The following is a 17,963-nucleotide window of genomic DNA, read 5'->3' as shown; positions in this document are numbered from 1 at the left end:
TGGCCGAGCGGCGCGCGGAGCCCGGGCAACCGCCCGGCGCGGCGCGGGGTTGTTGTGAAGGGCCGGTTGTGGGGCGGTGGCGGCCGGGGGGTCCCGGTCCGGTACCGCGGGGCCCCGCCGCCACCTCCGTCCAGGCGATCGCCCTCGGCTCGACCAGCGGTCCCGTACCGTGATGTTCATCAGCGGTGAGGCCTCGTCCCCCGCCGCGCCGCCTCTCAGGAGGGTCTCACCGTGACCGTGTGTGTGTGCCCGCAAGACGGCCGGGGCAGCCCCGGTGCCCGGCCTGGCCGTAGGACGCGCTAGCGGAGCGGAGCCTCGCCGGGAGGAGGAAGGCGCTGCCCGCCCGAGAGGCGCCGCGCTGAGCCATGGCTGTGGCCGTCACCACGAAGACGGCATGGAAGCTGCGTGAGTGCCGGGCGGGGGAGCCGCCCCGGCTGGGAGCGGGGAGGGACAGGAGCCACCTCATCCCTGCCCTGCGTATGGTGCCCTTTCTACATTGCTGACTGGAATTCTTAACTCCTGGAAGTCCTGTTGGAAAACGTAGCGGCACAGTGAATAGCTTGGCCTTGCCAGTGCTATTTTCAAAGGGTCACGGTCTTTATTTTTTTTTTTGATAGCTGCTGCAGCGCTAGGCTGAGTGCCTGTCTGACCCCACACGACTCTAGTGTAATCCAAGAACAACCGAGGCAGTGAGGGATGGGGCACCTGTCAAGGAACAACCCTGGATGTAGGAGAGGCTGGAGAGCAGCCTCACAAAAAGGGATGTGGGGTTCCTGGTGGATGTCAAGTTGAAAATGAGTCAGCAGTGTGCCCTGGTAGCCCAAAGAGCCAGCTGTGCCCTGGAGTGCATTGAGGAAGGTGATGGTCCTGCTCTGCTCTGTGCTGCTGCAGCATCACCTCGAGTCCTGGGGACAGGTTTGGGTACCACAGTTTAAGAAGGATATAAAGCTTTTGGAGAGCATCCAAAGAAGGGCTGTGAATATGATGAAACATCTAGAGGGGAAGCCATGCAAAGGAATGATTGAGATCTCTTGGCTTGTTCAGCCTGGAGGAGACTGAGGGCAGAGCTTCTCACGAGCTGCAGCTTCTTCATGAGCCTGTTGGAGGGACAGCTCCGATCTCTGCTGTCTGTGACCAGTGAAAGGACCTGAGCCAGGGGACGTTCAGGTTGAATATTAGGAAAAAAAAGTCCTTCACCTTCTCAGGAGCAGGCTCCCCAGAGAGGTAGTTACAGCACCAAGCCTGTGTTTGGACAACACTCTCAGGCAGAGGCAGGGATTGTCCTGTGTAGGACAAGCAGGGGTAGGACTTGATGATCTTTGTGGATCCCTTCCAACTCAGAGTATTCTGTCATTCAGTGGAAGCTGCTCTTGAGAGCCAGGTTATGATGGGGCATCTCCTCAGTATCAGGGAGAAGGCCCCAAACTTAGCCTCTGTGTGGTTGTCCTTCATTGGTGCTCACTTGTTAAAGAAGGTTCACTGAGCTCTCTGCTGCAGGAGGAATGGGATGGTCTCTGTATCCCTGTGTATCCCAGCCTCTTGAAAGTGCTTTGCAAGAGACAGTAAGAATCTGCTAGTTTCATGTCCATTATTCTTCCTCTGAAGGAGCAGTAGACAGTTGCTGACTCAATTTCTAGCTGGTCACTGCTGAGTTATTTCATAGGGGCTGTTGAGGAATGCCTAGAAGCAATAGGATGTGATCAATTGCTTTAGTCAGTGAGCAGGCTCTGGAAAGTGGCTGTCAGAAATAGTGTCCTTGACTGGTAACACATGAAGTCATCTAAGATTACTGACTTAGGAATTTTGCATCTTCTTGAGCAGAAAGACAGTTTGCTATGTTATTTTCCCATCCCTGAAACTCCTATTTTAGGAAAAGCTGGAAGTCTGTCCATCTCCATTCTCCCTAGGTGGTCAGAGGTTCTTGATCTTCATTTTTGCTAAGCTCTGTCCCATCTTAGCATCCTCTTTAGAGGGAAGAGCATTCTGAGTGTTAGGGATGTTTCAGCAATGCTAATTAGGAGTTCAGTGTTACTGGGCTGGTGGGTAATAGCTGGTCACAAGAACTTCATAAAATAAAACTTTGTGGGTTTAAGGGACTTATGGGAGACCAAATGAACCTCTCTGCCCAAGGCAGACTTCAGTTTATCACCTGGCTTTTAGGAACAGAGGGTTGGATGCTTCCACAATGACTTTTAAGCTTATGATGTATTATTAAGAAGGAAATCAAGAGGGGAAAAAGTGCAGCTGCTGACACACTTGTTTCAGCACCAATTCTTAGCATCTGCCCTTACAGTTTTAACTAGTGAGTTGGTCTAGTAATGCTAATTGTACTTTTGGTTATCTTCTAGTCTGTGTATCCATACAGGCTTTGTTTTAGCATTTTTATGGTCTTTCAACACAATGCAGGTGTATTTTCAGATTTGCCCTTCACATGTAATTTATGGCCCAGTTACCTTTGTAATTTGAAAGGTGTTTCTCCAGCCCAAGTGAAAGTTGCACAGTTTTGCTTTTAAAAAACACTCTTGAGAATTTGAGATCAAAGTACCTGTAATTAATATTGCAGCCATCTAAAATCCTTTTGGATTAGTGTTGCATGTAAAATGATCAAATTGCTCCTCCTAGCCAAACAATATGAATGAAAGCTGAATTGATGCTACCTAGCCTTTTTACAGACTCATAATTATTCTTACAGTTTCATAACTATTAGGCATGCATATCCTGTGACCTTTCAAAGAAGAGAACAGTAAGATGAAGGTATTGGGAAATGCACCTGCCAAAAGCCCCTGCCAAAATTCTGAGTGAATTTCAAATTTCACTCTGAGAAGTCTGAGCAAAGATGCTCATTCACATTCTTTTTTGTCCCAAATTGGTTTCTTTTTGATGAGGTTTCCATAGAGTTCTGTTGTTGCAGTGTCAGAGCATCCCCTCAGCTCTGTTTTTAACAGTCATTTAGCATCAATCAGGTGTATTATTTTCTGCCCATTTGGAGGGATATTCACCCTCCTTTGTCACAGCTGCATGCCCTGCAGTGCTCAGTTTTGCCTGTGTTATCTAGTGGGGATGTAGCAAAGCCTCTGCCAAAGCTCAGGGAAGGGAGCTCCACCTCTCCCTGCTGCTGAGTCTGGCTTTTTTCTGGGTAAGGTAACAAACTGTACTGCTGCTCCTCTGCCAGTTCCTCTCAGGTTGGACTGTCTGCTGCTGCTCTAGAGCAGGATTAGAGGGCCTTTCACTAGATGACTCTGGCTGCTGTGCATTATTGCAGGTAAAGTGCCTTCTGTGATCAGATTGCTGCACTTGAACAAATCTTCAAAAGCTCTTGAGCTGCTGCAAGTGAGAGAAGATGCTTTTTGTCAGCCATGTGAGCATTTGAGTCATGAAACTTTGATCAGCAAATGTTTTAAGTGCAGCAGGCAGAGCCAAGAAGGACTGTTCAAAGCAAGATAATAATGGGACTTCTTATCTGGACAGTGGGCTGCTGCAGCTTGTCCAGTGGAAACTGGGAAGTGTTTCTGGAGAAAGAATATTTTTTTGGAGGGATGGGATGAAAATTTTTATAACTGATCAATAATAAGTGTTTGCTTTGTTTTGTGCAGAAGAGATCATGGCCCACAGCAGCAATGTGTCCTCAGTAGTCCTGGGAAAGGGTTCAGGCAGGATGCTGGCCACTGGAGGAGACGACTGTCGGGTCAACATATGGTCAGTTAGCAAGCCCAACTGCATCATGGTAAGAACAAGCCTGTTTTGAGCTTTTAGGGGATGGGAATATTCTGAGGTTTGGAGGGTAGAGAATGAGGGGAAAGATTGTTGGGGTGGAGCCTGTGGGACTTTTGAATAGAGTTTGACAACATAAGGCTATGTAACCAGATTCTGGCTAAAAACAGGGACAGAATTAATTTGTTGCCTGGTGAATCCACTGCTCTAGAGACATTGTGGGAATGCTTGAGCTGGACCGGTGCTTACTCACATAATAAATATTGTGCTTTATTATATTACCAGTCTACAAATAATTAAAGGAAGAGTTTTGTACAAGAATAGCTAGTTTTGTAGTGCAGGCTACAGGGGCCAGTTTTATAGCCTGGAGTTTGCAGTCACAACAGAAGATATCCCCAGCAGGATGCATTCCCACCTGTGCCACCATCCCTAAGTGTCAGCATGAAGGTTGCCATGATAGTTTGCTGTAGGCTGGGGAGGAGTTACAGTGTGTTAGCAAGGGTAGGGTTACCCCAGCAGTGATCACTAAAGAGCACCATAAATATCTATTTAACAGATATCTCTCCTGCATCACTTTGAGTGGGTGTTGTGTAGAACCAACTGTAGCACATCTCTTGTCATTTGTTTAATTACCAACACAATAATGTTGTGGTGTTGAAGGCGTTGCTCTAGCCAGTGTGAGCCTTGTGGGAAAGAAAGAAATCAGGAAAGTCTCGTCAAAAAGGCTAAAAGGAAAATCTGTCCACTTTATTTTTCTGTTCATTAAGTGTATGAAGGGTCACCTTTGGCAGGGCTGTGCTTTTTGCATTGTGTAGTTAAGCAGTGTCTTTCCAAGCTCTTGGTGGTGGAATGACTCCAGTTTGAAACTGGACTATTGCCTTACTAGAGAAGAAGGTTGAAGCACTAACTCTGAACCTTTTTGTGGTAGCAGAGCTGCACCTCTCCTGCACTTCCTGGGAGCCACAGACACTGAGAGCTGCTCCTTCTGAGAGGCAGGGACAGACTGAAGCTGCTTGTGCATCTTGTGTATCAAAAGAATCTTGATTTTTGGGGTTATCCTCTGAAATTAATTTTTTAGAGTTTATAATAGAATGATTATGGATGTTTGTGTGGGGAAAGATGGAAAAGAGAAACTTTTCAAGTAATGTTGTGACTTGGTTTAAGTGTGAGCTCTAGTTCTCACTAAGTAATGGCAGTTGCAACTGTGGATTTTGTAGAGGATTTCAATTGCACATGGATTCCTAAGAAAGCTCCATCAGAACAGGCAGCTTCCAACTGGCATTCCCAGCCTCTGTATGTGTGTGGGAGGCACAGAGCCAGTGTAGCTATTTAAAAAGACATCTGAGGATGGGCTAAAGCAGAGGATACTGCTTATTAGGCAAGCAGAAATGCAATGGTGGAATTTGTTTTCTAGAGCTAGTTTTAAATATTCTTGTGTTTACTAAAATGTAAGCCTTTTCAAAATTCTAATGTAATTTGTAAGCTTTTGGGTGCTCAAGGATGAAAGGAACTTCCTACATGTGAATTACTGCCTTATGCCTCAAGTCAGTACTTCAGTGTTACACCATGCTATCACTGTGACATCCATTGCTGGCAGCAACCTGTGGCTCCCTGCTTGTGTGCAGGTTTCAAAGTAGCCCTGCTTTTGCTCTTGCTTTGATTTTGTAACTGGTTCATGACACTTACATGACCCATTTAGAGCAAACATGGTGCCATTGTGCTACCACAGCATAATTTTTATGATGTAAGAATGTGTCAGCCTTGTCTGAGCATCCGCACCTAATGTTTAACTACCTATCTACCTACCTACCTGTCTCTGTTGATGCATCCTTTAAAACTTAGTCAGTGTGCCCCAGAAAATGGGATCATGTGGGAAGGCAGGTGTGCTGTGCTGGGTGCAGTGATGGGCTTTAGAGTGCTCTGCCATCCTGCTGGCTGCTGGGGAAAAAGGGCTGTGCACAGCCAGCTGGTGCCAGCTCATGGCTGAAGAGTCACCCCTGGAGTATGAACAATGCCAACACACAGGGCTGTGCAGCAGCTGTTGACTGAGACTGATGGTTTTCTCTGCAGAGCCTGACAGGCCACACATCCCCCATCGAGAGCCTACAGGTGAACCCAAATGAGCAGCTCATAGTTGCAGGGTCCCGCTCAGGGTCCATTCGAGTTTGGGACCTGGAAGCTGCCAAAGGTATGTGCCTATGAGATTTTGCTTCTGTTCATACACACTTTTTAGGGAGTTCTTATGTTTAGTGCCAATACTGACCCAGAAGGTTCCTGATTTAAGAAGGAACAGGAGCCTGATATTGCTTTCATCTTCATCTGCATCTCTTTTTTGCCCTTCTGCTGAGGCTGTAGAGCTGTGTATTCATGCTTCAGCAGAAATTTGGACATGTATGGGGACACTGATCTGAGAAAACAGTTTCTATGGTTTTGACCTGAGTGTGTCAAAATCTATATTTCAGATCAATTTCCATGCCTGTATAGATAACTAGGCATATAGAATTTGTATTCAGAGTCTCAGCTTAGAATTGTCAACCTTAATAAAAGGATCCCAAACCAGACTGGAAGTTTTAAGTTTATTAGGCTCTGCAAAAATGCAAAAAATCCTCTGCTTGTCTTCTTGTTCTTAGGTTCTAACTTTTCTTTTTTCCTCAAGCAATTTTTCTGCTTTCCTGCTCTTGCATGGGTACATAAATAGACAAAGACCTAATTTCTAATAAACTGTAAAAGCTATTAACTCATCAAGCTCTGATGCTTTAAAGGCCACTGTTGAGTCATCCTTTATTTGCTGCATTTTCTTCAAATCCTAGAATGAGTTTGCAAAGCTGTCATAAATCACTTGAGTGCATTCCAGCAGGAATACCAGAAAATGACAGAGTATTTCTTATTGGTTGCTACTTGTTCATAGAAGGAATGTGTAATGAAAATAGACTTACACAGGCTGAGCTAAGGAGGCAAACCACAGGCAGCATCAATACTGAAAAGCACTTTTGTCGTTCAGACAGTTAGAATCAGTTCAGTTATGGAATAGTTTGGCTCTGCCTGTGGGGAGTAGCTGATCTGGCTGCATTTACTAGAAGACCTATGAGCAAGTGTCTTTGCAAATGACCACCCCAGCTCTGTCTCAAGAGCTGATTTCTGCCAGGGGAATCATTGGCTTGTTCCAGATGACAGATGAGGGAGAGGGATTGCCCTTGTTATTATCTAAGCAGTTTCTCGTAGAGTTGAGTTCTGCATTTGTCACTGCTTGCCAAGATATGATGTACCAGTTCTACTGGTCCTTTCTGGTCTCCAGAATTACAGGGGGTGTTACTTGATGACTTGCTGAAACACTGATTGTTTCTTTGTCTCCTGCTTCCTAAGCATCCATTTCCTGTCTTTATGATGATTCTTGCAAGGGCAATTGAAGGAGTCCAGGGTGAATATTGGAACCTAAGAAGTGGTGCCTGGATGGGGTGCAGAGTCCTCGGAAAGGGTCTGTCTAACCAGCAAAGTGAATGCTGCAGGCAGCCAAGAGTGTTTCACTTCAGTTTCTGGCTAAAACTGTTCATCCTCCAGCCCATTTGACTGTCTGTGTAGCAAAGGGAAAGATGCACTGCCTGCCAGCTGCCTCATTTTCAGAATGGAGATATTTAGAGTTCTGTCTATACCTAAGGACAGGACTGTCATTAAGTTCATCGATCATGGGTAAAGTCAGAGGCATTTCCACAAAATAATGTATTTCCATAAAATAGTGGTGGCAATAGTATAGCTACACTTCCACATGGTGTCTGGTGGAAATAAACTATTAAATATTTTCCCCCTCTTCCTTCTCTCTGCTCTGCCTCTCCTTTTCCCAGTTCTTCGTTCTCTCCCAGGTCACAAAGCAAATATCTGCAGCCTTCATTTCCATCCTTTTGGAGGCTTTGTGGCATCTGGCTCTTTGGACACCAACATTAAGGTAAAACCCAGCTTCCACTAGATTTCCCTCTTTACTTGCAGTGCCTTTGTTTTGAAGAGTGCCAGAACATGTTTTGTGTCAAGCTGTTGGTGGATGCTGCACATCATCATTTCCATGTGTGGGCAGGTGTGTTTGTGAGTGCTTGTGAAATCTGTGTGTGTATTTTCACAGCCAGCTCATGAATGTGACTCCTCTGGTGTGGAATGTGGCTCTGAGTAAGGTGCCAGCCAAGGCCTGGTGTCAGCAAGCACAGATGTCCTGCTTGCTGGGGATTGTATCAACTTCCTCAGGCTGGTGTTTGACTTTCAGAACTGAGCTGCTGTAGTAAGAGATACCTTCCAGGAGTGATTCTCACTTGGGGAGTTAGAAAATACCCCTAAGGCCTACAGGGGTTCAGCAGCCCGTTCATTCTGCAGTATCTGTTAGCTTGGTGACACAGAGAGCTCTTGTTCTGGCAGGACCCTTGAGCTCCTAGCATACTGCTCTAAACATATAATTTGTTTGCTTTTCTTCCTTCTAGCTCTGGGATGTAAGAAGAAAAGGCTGCATCTTCACATTCAAGGTAAAATGCTTCATTAGGTTTCAGGCAGAGAGGGGAGAAATCTTTTTTCAGGACTCATGAGCAAACCTAAATGTGATTATGTACAATGAACTTCCTGGTATTCCAGCATGAAAATAAGATCTGCATGATTGTGAAGTGGCCTGGCAAACCTCAGCAGGCCTCTGCAAACTGTATGGGAATATGAAATGGATATTATGAGATATCAGTGGGTATCATATGCTCTAGTGTGGATGGCTTCAGTGGGGGATGGAGAGGGTTTCTTTACATTGTTGATGGTATAACCACTGCACTGAGATGGTTCTGTTCTTGGGACCTTCTTCTACTTGAAGAACTTGCTGTATATTAATTTCCTGTAGAAACCAGAGACTAAGTGTCATAGCACTTCTCTCTGAGTCTATGTAAATCTGTAGTTCAGAACTGATTCTTACAAGGCCAGATCTGTATTGACCATACTTAAACTGATGGCATAAATGACTAGGTGAGAGAGATTACACACATTTAGTGTGGCTGAGTGTAGTGTCTTGAGTACAGCATTGTGTTCAGCAAGCTGTGAGCTCTGTAAAACACTTAATTGTTTTTGGTTTATTATGATGTATAGAATTGAAAGACAAAATCCAGAGTACAGTTTGTTTTCCTCATTTCAGGGTCACAAAGAAGCAGTTCGGTGTCTCCGCTTTAGCCCTGATGGGAAATGGGTGGCCTCTGCTGCTGATGATCACACTGTAAAGGTAATTTATTGTGACACCCTCCTTATGTGCTTGTGGCACATGGGAATGCTGGGATTGTCTTTCTACCAGGCATTACCAGCACTCACTCATAAATACTCTTAGTTCATTTGGCAGCTGGCTGAGCCCTGTGGCTTTGCAGAGACCAATTTTCTTTTGGGGATTGTGTCTGATGGTCCACAACACCCATGGAAGAGCTGCAGGGGTTGAAATGCCCTTATCCAGCAGACACACTGGGAGAAACTATGCACAGAAAAATCAATGTTTTGGTGGTAGTAGAGTTGTGATACCTGAATATTGGCCTCAGTAAACCTTGTAGAATTAATTGTTTACAGGCACATTGCTTCACCAGACTAATTTCTGGCTGTTTGTGTTATACACATGACATGTGATTATCAGTCTGAAAATTGCTGTCAGGACTGAGCAGAGCAAGAGAAGGAATTCAGGAGAGTATTGACTGAAGTATGGAGGAATGGGGATGAAGGACTGGTTTTATTTTTAGTTTCACATGAAATTAACTGATTGGTTATTTCACTGCATTTTCAAATGGAGACTACAACACAGGAAGAAGGAATTGCTAGGGGATTCAGAGCTTTTGGATTTTTGTTTGTTTACTTTTGAGATACAGTCTGTGGGGACAGATGGAACTGCTATATTTTGTCTCAGTCTCTAAATATAAAACAGAAACTTCTAGGGGACAAATTACATGGAAAATAAAAGATAATGGAAAAAAAAAAACCCCACCAAAACAAAGCCTTAAATTATTTGGATGGTATTTTTTCCCTGATTATTGCCTTCTTTGACAGACTTGAGTCTGTTCGTGGTGGGGGAAAATGTTAGAAGCTTGCCAGTACACGAAGATCCCAAGTGTGTTGGAAATCTCTAACAAGAGTCTCTGTTATTTTCTCCTTTCAGTTGTGGGATCTGACTGCTGGGAAGTTAATGTTTGAGTTTACAGGGCACACTGGCCCAGTAAATGTTGTTGAATTCCATCCCAATGAATACCTTTTGGCTTCTGGCAGCTCTGACAGGTACGTAAGGGGAAGGAGAAAGAAGGGAAATGTGTATGTTCCAGTTCCTGATGCCCTTCCTTGTAGGAACATGGCAGAGAGAAATGTCAAACAACTCAAACCTGCCATTGCAACAGCTAGACATCTAGACAGCAGGACATGACATCTGTGATGGGCAGAACATGGAAATCTTTCCTTCTCATCCAAAATTGATGGCACCCTCTGCCACACTAGAAACCAGTGTGTAGCCCAGAGCCTTTCACAATCCAGCTGACATCCTGTGTGAACAGCAGGCAGCCCTGCTCAGCTAGCAGGGTGTTCTCTTAGCTCTGCATCAGCTCTAAATGCCTGTCTGTGTCTAGAGCCTCTAAGTATCTCTGTCTGGAGTCATGGATCTTAGCTAGACCAGCCTTCTGGTTAGGGTCATTGTGCACAACAGAAAAAGTCATTGTAACTGTTAGTGTTTTGTTAAAAATCTGGATCCTACTGTGATGTCTAGAGCAACGAGTAATGAAATTTATTGTGTTGTGTGTACAGGACTGTTCGGTTCTGGGACTTGGAGAAGTTTCAGGTTGTGAGCTGTATTGAAGAGGAGGCAACTCCTGTCAGGTACATTAAATTTCTACTGAAATGTGCTAGGCAGAGACTAAAGGTGGGGTGAAGGGGGGGTTTCCTCAGAGAGAGACTTTACTGGAGAGAGGTTTGGGCTGCTGGAGGTGTTGCACAGGCCTGCCAGGTTGCACAGGTGAACACCACATTGCAAAGTTCATTGTTAGAGACAGAACTGAAGGTGTGCAGTGTAGTCAGAGACCCACAAGGACTGAGCAAGGTGGGAATGCTGTGCCTGATTCTCCTCCTGCCTTCCTTCCAGGTGTATGCTCTTCAGCCCAGATGGTGGCTGCTTGTACAGCGGCTTCCAGGATTCGCTGCGTGTGTACGGCTGGGAGCCAGAGCGCTGTTTTGATGTGGTCGTGGTGAACTGGGGAAAAGTGGCTGACCTGTCTATCAGCAACAACCAGCTGGTAAGCCACTGCTCCTGAGGTGGGGGTAGGCAGCTGTGCAACACAAGATAAAATCCTGCTGCCTCCTTGCAGGCCTTCAGACCTGTAAGCTTGTGTCAGGGGTTACAGCGTGCCCAAAGGCTGTGTGTCTTGTGCTCCACTTTATGTCTGGCTTCTGGAGGAAAGAACTGGAGCTTAGTTTGACCACTATTTAGAAGCTATGCTTGGCAAAAGTTTAATCCAAGCTTTTCATAAATCACTGGCAACTTCAGGTTGAAACATCCTGCAGCACTGAATGGCACAGAGCACTCCTCAAGCACAGTTGCTCAGGGTCACCCCATCATGCCTGGTTGGTGTGCACCCCACTCCTTGGTGAATTATCTTGATCTTTTGCCTCTGCAGATAGGAGTTTCCTTTGCACAAAGCACAGTCTCTTCCTTCGTTGTGGACCTCAGCAGAGTCCCAAAGTCAGATTCTGTTCCTCATGGGTTGATCAGGGACGACCAGCCTCTTGTGCCACCTACCCCCACAGGGTCCTCCCTTCGCCGCATCTATGACAGGCCCTCAACGAGCTGCAGCAAGCCACAGAGGTGAGGGAGTCTGCTGGCTTGTTGAGTTTCTAGATTTTTAAGGAAATGTCCCAGGCACTCAATGCTCTCTCTCTCTAATAATATGGCTTCCCCTGACAACAACCCTTTTTCCACAGCAGAGTGAAGCACAACTCAGAGAGTGAGAGGCACAGTCCTAGCAGTGAAGATGACCGGGATGAGAAGGAATCAAGGGCTGAGATCCAGAACCAGGAGGATTACAAAGAGATCTTCCAGCCCAAGAATGCAATCTGTCAGTACCATGGTTTATTGTGCTTTTGAGTGGTGTTTGGGTTTGAGATCAGGGTGCTAGACTGATTCAGTAGAACTGGCCTTTGGCATACTGTAACAGACTTCCACCTGTGACTGGAGAGTTTAGAAAGCTTTTCTTTAATATTCCGTGCTTGGACACTGATGCAGAGATCATGTTGGTGAATGGCTTAAAGGTGGCACCTTTACTGGGGTACAGTGATGGCTGTTTGAAGCCTGGCTCAGAATCCAGAGCTTCATTGTAAATGTGCTGCCTTCCTATTCTGAATAGAGTGTTAAGGGAACTTTATTAGCTTAGAATTTTGATATGTATAAGATCAGCAGTCTTCATTAAAGGAGGAAAGGCGAAATGTTTTGTTAAAGCAAAGACTGTTGTTTAGGAGGCATTGTGCAGTGTTATTTTATGCAAGTGATAAAAATGAGATACTCTTTCTGAGGAATTCATAGCAATTATTTTTATTTACTTACATTAATCCCTAACAGGAGGTGGATTTTTCTTAATATCATTTGTTGTGACAGTGCCTTGTCTCACATTTCTACAGCAGCAGTGAACCACAGGGGTCAGTTTTATCCCTCGTATCCATGAAGGTTGAAACCTTTTAGCTGAATTCAATGTTAGTGTCAAGGTCCAAAGGAGATGATTCTTCTTGTTGCATCACTGATTACCCTCATGTGTTGAGATTTCTCCGCTCCAAGGCTGACTTACCACTTATCTGTAGCCTTGGATGCTCCTTCATTTGTTTATTATTTACATCTTTTTCTGTAGGCCGGACTCCTCCTCGAAATGAGCCGTTTCCTGCCCCTCCTGAGGATGGTGAGTATGGAAATGATCCCTTGGCAGGGGTGGGGTTAATGGCCCTCAAAACAGGGAGAGCTGCCTAAGGCAGAAATTGCTCCTTGTAGTGCAGCTAAACAGAACCTTTGCTCTCATCTCTTGAAAGTAACATCAGTTTCTTCTTTCCCAATTCTCTCCCTCTTGGTAGAGCCTGGAACTGCAAAGGAGGCAGTGAAGCCCAGCCAGGCTGTGGATGTCCAGACCTCATTGCCAAAGCAAGAGCTCGTACGTACTGTGTGATCTGTGAATGGCTGTTCCTGCTCCCTTGTGAACAGTGTGCAGAGCTGGAGAATTTGTGATTTCTACTCAGGCTGATTCCTTCACTGAAGGGCAATAAAAGTGCAGTTCCAGGTTTTGTGCTGCCAAGTGTCTTGCCTTAGCAGTGGAACCAAGGCCAAGCCTCTGACAGGCTCTGTTGTTTTAGTTTACTGCTTGTGCTTGCAGTGGTACTTCTCCTTGCATGTCAAAATTGGGACACTCCAGAGAACCAAGTGCCAGGTTTCAACAAGTGTTTGAACAGAGGCTGTTTTGTTGCCAAAAGTGCAAGTAGCTGATGGGCCAGTATTCATTTTACTGGCTTCTTTAGAATTCTCCCTTAGCCTTCAGGCTAGCCACAGCCCATTGCCCTAATTTCAGATAACAATAACTGCACTTGGCACTTCTGCTGGGACATCTCCATGTTCTTTACAAACCTTAATTACATCTGGTGTATACCTGAGAGACACTTTATTGCCTCTTAAATTGCTAACAAACTGGAGACTGCTTCTGTGTTATAACCCTGCTGTGAGAAGAAAGCAGGTCAGAAATAGAGGTCATCAGACTAGGCCCAGACTGTTCCTGCTAGAGCTTTTATCCCAATTTTTTCTGCAGCCTGATCCAGTCCAGAGGCCACCAATTGGCTCCTCAACTTCTTTGACCAGAACAGAGCCATCAGTGATTCCTGCAGCCAGGAATGAGCCCATTGGCCTGAAGGCCTCTGACTTTCTCCCAGTAAGTGTCTCTGGACAGTGTTTGTGTTGGGTGACACAGAAGGGGGTGCCCCACTGTGATAGGTATGAGTACAGCAGAGTTGAACCTTGCTCATGAAGAACCTGTTACCAAAGCAGAGAACAAGGGGTGAGACAGTCACTGAACTATTCCATGTACCAGTGGTTCATAAAAAAAAATTGGTGTCTGCCATTACATAATAATTTCACAGGAATCTCTACCTCTTGCATCTTGGAGGTTTTTTGGTCTCTCTTGGGGAGAGTATTCCCTTGTCCTATAAAGGAGGAAAGACCAGAGCATCATGATGATCCCAAACTCTTAAGTGTGAGTGAAGGAAGTATTGGTTCTAGCATGGCCTGGCAGGAAGCAAATTGAGAATCTAATGAATTGTGTAAGATTTATGCTTTGTAATAAAACTTGCAGTTCTCAAACAAGTGTTTCACATTAAAAAATTTGGTTTAGGTGAAAACATTTCTTCATTAAAACATACTGATTTTGAAAACTTGCTTTAAATTCACCTTTGTTCCAAAGCTTTAAACGTTTGTGATTGACATAGTAGAAAAAGCAGGAAACAAGTAACTGAAATCAGAACAAATTGAGCATTTGCATTTCAAAAGGTTTTTCACTGAATTGGCTCTCACCTAGGCCAGAGAATGCTCCCACCCTTCTGTGTCATCCTGCTCTCTTATTGGTGTCTGTACTTGCAGGCTGTGAAAAACCAAAGCCAGACAGAGCTGGTGGATGAGGAGGCCATGTCCCAGATCAGGAAAGGCCACGAGACCATGTGTGTGGTGCTCACCAGCCGCCACAAGAACCTGGACGCCGTGCGCGCTGTCTGGAGCACCAGTGACATCAAGGCAAGCATGTGGATATGGCTGAGGCTCACCAGGGGAGCAGCTGAGCAGCTCTCTTTGCTTCTCTGGGGCTGGTTCTGCCTCATACAAAACACAGGGTCTCACAGCTTTTGTCCCCAGAGGTGCACCACAGAGTGCTGGAGCTGAATGGTCACAAAGAAACATGGGGAAAACTTTCTAATGAGACAGTTCTCTTCCCTGGCCAACTTCATGTATCCTCTACCTTGTTTTGGAAAAGCAGCTCTAGGTACTAATTTGCATTAGCCTAACCAGTTTGACCTCTGTAATAGCTGACTTTCTTCCTCTTCTCTCTCAGAACTCTCTGGACTCTGCAGTGGCAATCAATGATCTGTCTGTTGTTGTGGATCTCTTGAATATTGTCAACCAAAAAGCGTGAGTCCTGGGTGGGGTCAGCCCCTGGGATGTGCCAGAGCCCTGGCTGGGAGTTGGGAGCTTTGCCTTGTACCTGCCCTGTGTCCAGTGGGCCATGGCAGCATGAAATTCATGTGCTTGTAGTCACATCTTCAAGCCTGCAGTGACAGTAACTGCTGGAGTTATCTGGGGCCAAGGAAAATCAAAATTTTGGCATTTTATAAAGTGGTTCTGCTGAGAGTCAAAGAAATATGTCTGAACCTGCCACTTTCTCTCACGAGGGGGAGTCAGTGAACTTGCTCTGTGAACTTGAGTGTCTCTGTATGACTGGGCATTTGCCAGGAAGTCTTATTTGTGTAGGCTCAGCTTTGTACAGGCTCAGTCTCCAGACTCAGGATATGTCATTTTCAGGTCTCTCTGGAAGCTGGATTTGTGTACTATAGTCCTGCCACAGATAGAAAAACTGCTCCAAAGTAAATATGAAAGGTAAGGCCTCAAGAACATGGTGTGCTTGGAGGATTGGATGTAGGTAATGATAGGGAGCTGTGCTGGATATTTTGTACCTGAAGGAAAATCCTGAGAAATCACTGCAGATACAGTATCATGCTGATATGACACCTGAAAAAGAATTATGGAGTTGCCAGGTGTGTATGGGAAAGGATACAGAAGGTATGCATGGGCAGGAAGAGCAGGATAGTGGAATTTGTTTGAGATGTGTTGGATTTAAGATAGCTCTGGCAGCCAGGAGGAGTCATATGAAACAAATGGGCTTTGCACACTGCTAGGAGTGAAGCTGTCAACTTGGGACTAAGGGAATGAAGTCCTGCAACAGCCTGGGGACTCATATTTAGGGGAAAAAATTGCAGTCTCTCTTAAGATGGAGTTTCTGTTCTTCCTTTCTTCTGGGAGAGAGGTTTCTGCCAGCTTCCCTTGGCAGGAAATCTCTGTCCTTGAGCAGAGAGGTCCCACTTGGGTGGAGTATGTGCCAGGACCTTTGTAACTGGCTTGCTTTGTGAAAGCTTTGGAATTCAGATGTGTTGTTGGTACTTGGCTGTTGCTCTCCTTCCTGGGTTACAGGTGGCAGAGTAGAGTTGTTTGAGGGTTGTGTGCTGGGGGAAAGGAATGAAATTCAAGTGTGACCTGATTCTGTTTTTCAGTTACGTGCAGACTGGCTGCACATCCCTGAAACTCATTCTCCAGAGATTCCTGCCACTCATCACAGACATCCTTGCTGCACCACCTTCTGTTGGAGTGGACATCAGCAGAGAGGAGAGGTGAGGCACACACTTCCACTTGCTCCCTCCTGGGACCAGCCTTTCTCTTGGGTGAGCTTTGTCCTTGTCATCAGGGCTCAGATACCAGACTGGACATGCCTTCCCTTTGTCTGCAAACACCAATCCCTCCTGCTCAGAGGAAAAGGCCAAGGACTGCTTTTCCTTTTGCCTCTGTGCATTGAGTCATACCTAAATAAAGTATTAGGAGTAAAACCACCCTGTGGCTTTCCTCTCTGCATCACAAGAAACATGATTTGGTAGCCAGGCCCTGGATTTTGAGTTCATTTACAGGATAGCTCCTCTCTGGGAATTGGCTTTTGGAAAATAGCACCTCCTTTTTCCCTGGACTGTACTGCCAAAGGGGTGAAAGAGCCCTTATGTGGATGCCATTCTCCTGTCTCATCGGGATGTGGGCTGAATGCCTGGTGTTTTTGCAGGCTCTGCTCATATTTCAGCCTCTTCCAGGTCGTTTTCAGGGCTTTTCTCTCCTGCTTGAATGGCCTCTCTGGCACTGCAGGAACAGCCACACCTCAGGCAACTAAGGATTCATGCTGTGTCTGCTGTCATTTTTTTCCAGGCTTCAGAAATGCAAGTTGTGCTACAAGCAGCTGAAAAACATCAGCAACGTTGTCAAGAACAAGTCTGGGCTCAGCGGCCGCCATGGTAGTGCCTTTCGGGAACTGCTGCTCCTCATGGCTGTCCTGGACTAACAGCCACCAGCTCCTCATGTACAAATACAGGTGGCCAAGCTCCCCCTGCTCGTGGTCTGGCTGGATTTCAGATCTCTCCGTGCGTCCGTGTTTTCCCCCTGCCCCTCTCCAGCATGGTGGGGAAGTGGAATCTGCCTGGCTGGTCGCCCACCCAGCCCTGGTGCCTCAGGGGCTGGATGGAGGACCCGAGTGCAGAGACGTGTGTGCTGTGAGAGGGGCCCTGGCGGGTGGAGGGCCCCACAAAGCCCTCTAGGGACTGCTTCATTTCAGCTCTTCATCTCAGCATCAAGCTCTGGGCTGCTCTGTGTGCTGGCCTGTCCCTGCAGGAGGGCTCTGAGCCTGCTGTCACCCCTCCTTCCCGCTTGTGCTGTCGGTTCTTGTCGCTTGGCCCTGTGGGCCTCTCGCTGTGCAGCTGCTGAGGACTGCAGCTTCTGCCCCACAAATGCCTGCTGTGGGGTGGATGTTCTTTCCATACAGAAGGGACTTCAACTGCCATGGGGGACCAGCCCCTTTGGCTTCATCTGCCATAGGCAAAGACACTGTGCCACTGTGCTGGTGCACCTCAAGGACCTGAACCAAGAGACTTGGCCTCTCAGACATCCCTGCTGGCACCAGGGCTGCAGAAGATCAGTATCTTCAGACTGTCCTTGGATCTGAGGTCTACCTGGACCTGTTAAAATATGTGACTTAAACAGGACTCATCGTATGTGCTTGCCTTTGGGGGTGAGGATTTGAAAGGGTGGAGGAACAGAGGGACATGGACTGAGTTATGTCTTTCTACATCCAGTGGACCATTCTTAGAGGTTTGTTTTTGGTTTTTTTCCCCCCCAATAAATGTCTGTCAGAACCTTTCTGTCCCTCTTTCTTCTTTCCTCTGGGGAAAGAGGTTCCTCTTGGTGCTTTCCCTGCTCTTCCCAGCCTGTCTCCCATTTTATACACTGGAGCTTGTTCTCCAGGAATCTGTAACTTATAATGAATTTTATTAAAATATTTGTAATTTTTTTTTAAAGTTGTGTTAAATGCCTGACTCTCTTGAAGTGCTTTTCACCTTGGCATGGCTCCTGGCTGGGAGTGCCCAGGAAAAGCAGGGCTCTGTTCCCTGCCTGTCCCAGAGGAAGCTGGCCA

The 17,963-nt window shown here is 46.2% G+C and overlaps 1 protein-coding gene across 2 annotated transcripts; it reads left to right on the top strand.

Moving 5' to 3' along the window:
- KATNB1 (katanin regulatory subunit B1) lies at positions 1-17,847 on the top strand. 2 transcript variants are annotated; one of them, XM_079316348.1, is made up of 19 exons: positions 1-405; positions 3,594-3,724; positions 5,782-5,899; positions 7,551-7,651; positions 8,172-8,213; positions 8,858-8,941; positions 9,854-9,969; positions 10,486-10,557; positions 10,820-10,970; positions 11,352-11,539; positions 11,659-11,789; positions 12,573-12,620; positions 12,790-12,866; positions 13,512-13,631; positions 14,336-14,485; positions 14,799-14,875; positions 15,266-15,340; positions 16,012-16,128; positions 16,706-17,847. In XM_079316348.1, exons 1-19 carry the CDS (start codon positions 366-368, stop codon positions 16,836-16,838), a joined length of 1,971 nt encoding a protein of 656 aa, XP_079172474.1. In that variant the 5' UTR covers positions 1-365; the 3' UTR covers positions 16,839-17,847. The 2 variants fall into 2 exon arrangements, with proteins under 2 accessions (XP_079172474.1, XP_079172473.1); XM_079316347.1 differs by having other exon boundaries at positions 2-405; positions 11,656-11,789.
- Positions 17,848-17,963: the final 116 nt, after the last annotated feature.

Source organism: Erithacus rubecula (genome assembly GCF_903797595.1).
Source record: "Erithacus rubecula genome assembly, chromosome: 12".
NCBI classification, from domain to species: Eukaryota; Metazoa; Chordata; class Aves; order Passeriformes; family Muscicapidae; genus Erithacus; species Erithacus rubecula.
This window is presented reverse-complemented; position numbering and strand designations above follow the sequence as displayed.

What these genes read in the sequence shown, in the direction of transcription:
- KATNB1 (XM_079316347.1), top strand. Translation starts at nt 366, where the DNA reads ATGGCTGTGGCCGTCACCACGAAGACGGCATGGAAGCTGC. An exon ending in CTTTGGACACCAACATTAAG is followed by an intron (nt 7,652 to 8,171) that starts GTAAAACCCAGC and finishes TCTTCCTTCTAG; the next exon opens with CTCTGGGATGTAAGAAGAAA. An exon ending in AGGCCTCTGACTTTCTCCCA is followed by an intron (nt 13,632 to 14,335) that starts GTAAGTGTCTCT and finishes CTGTACTTGCAG; the next exon opens with GCTGTGAAAAACCAAAGCCA.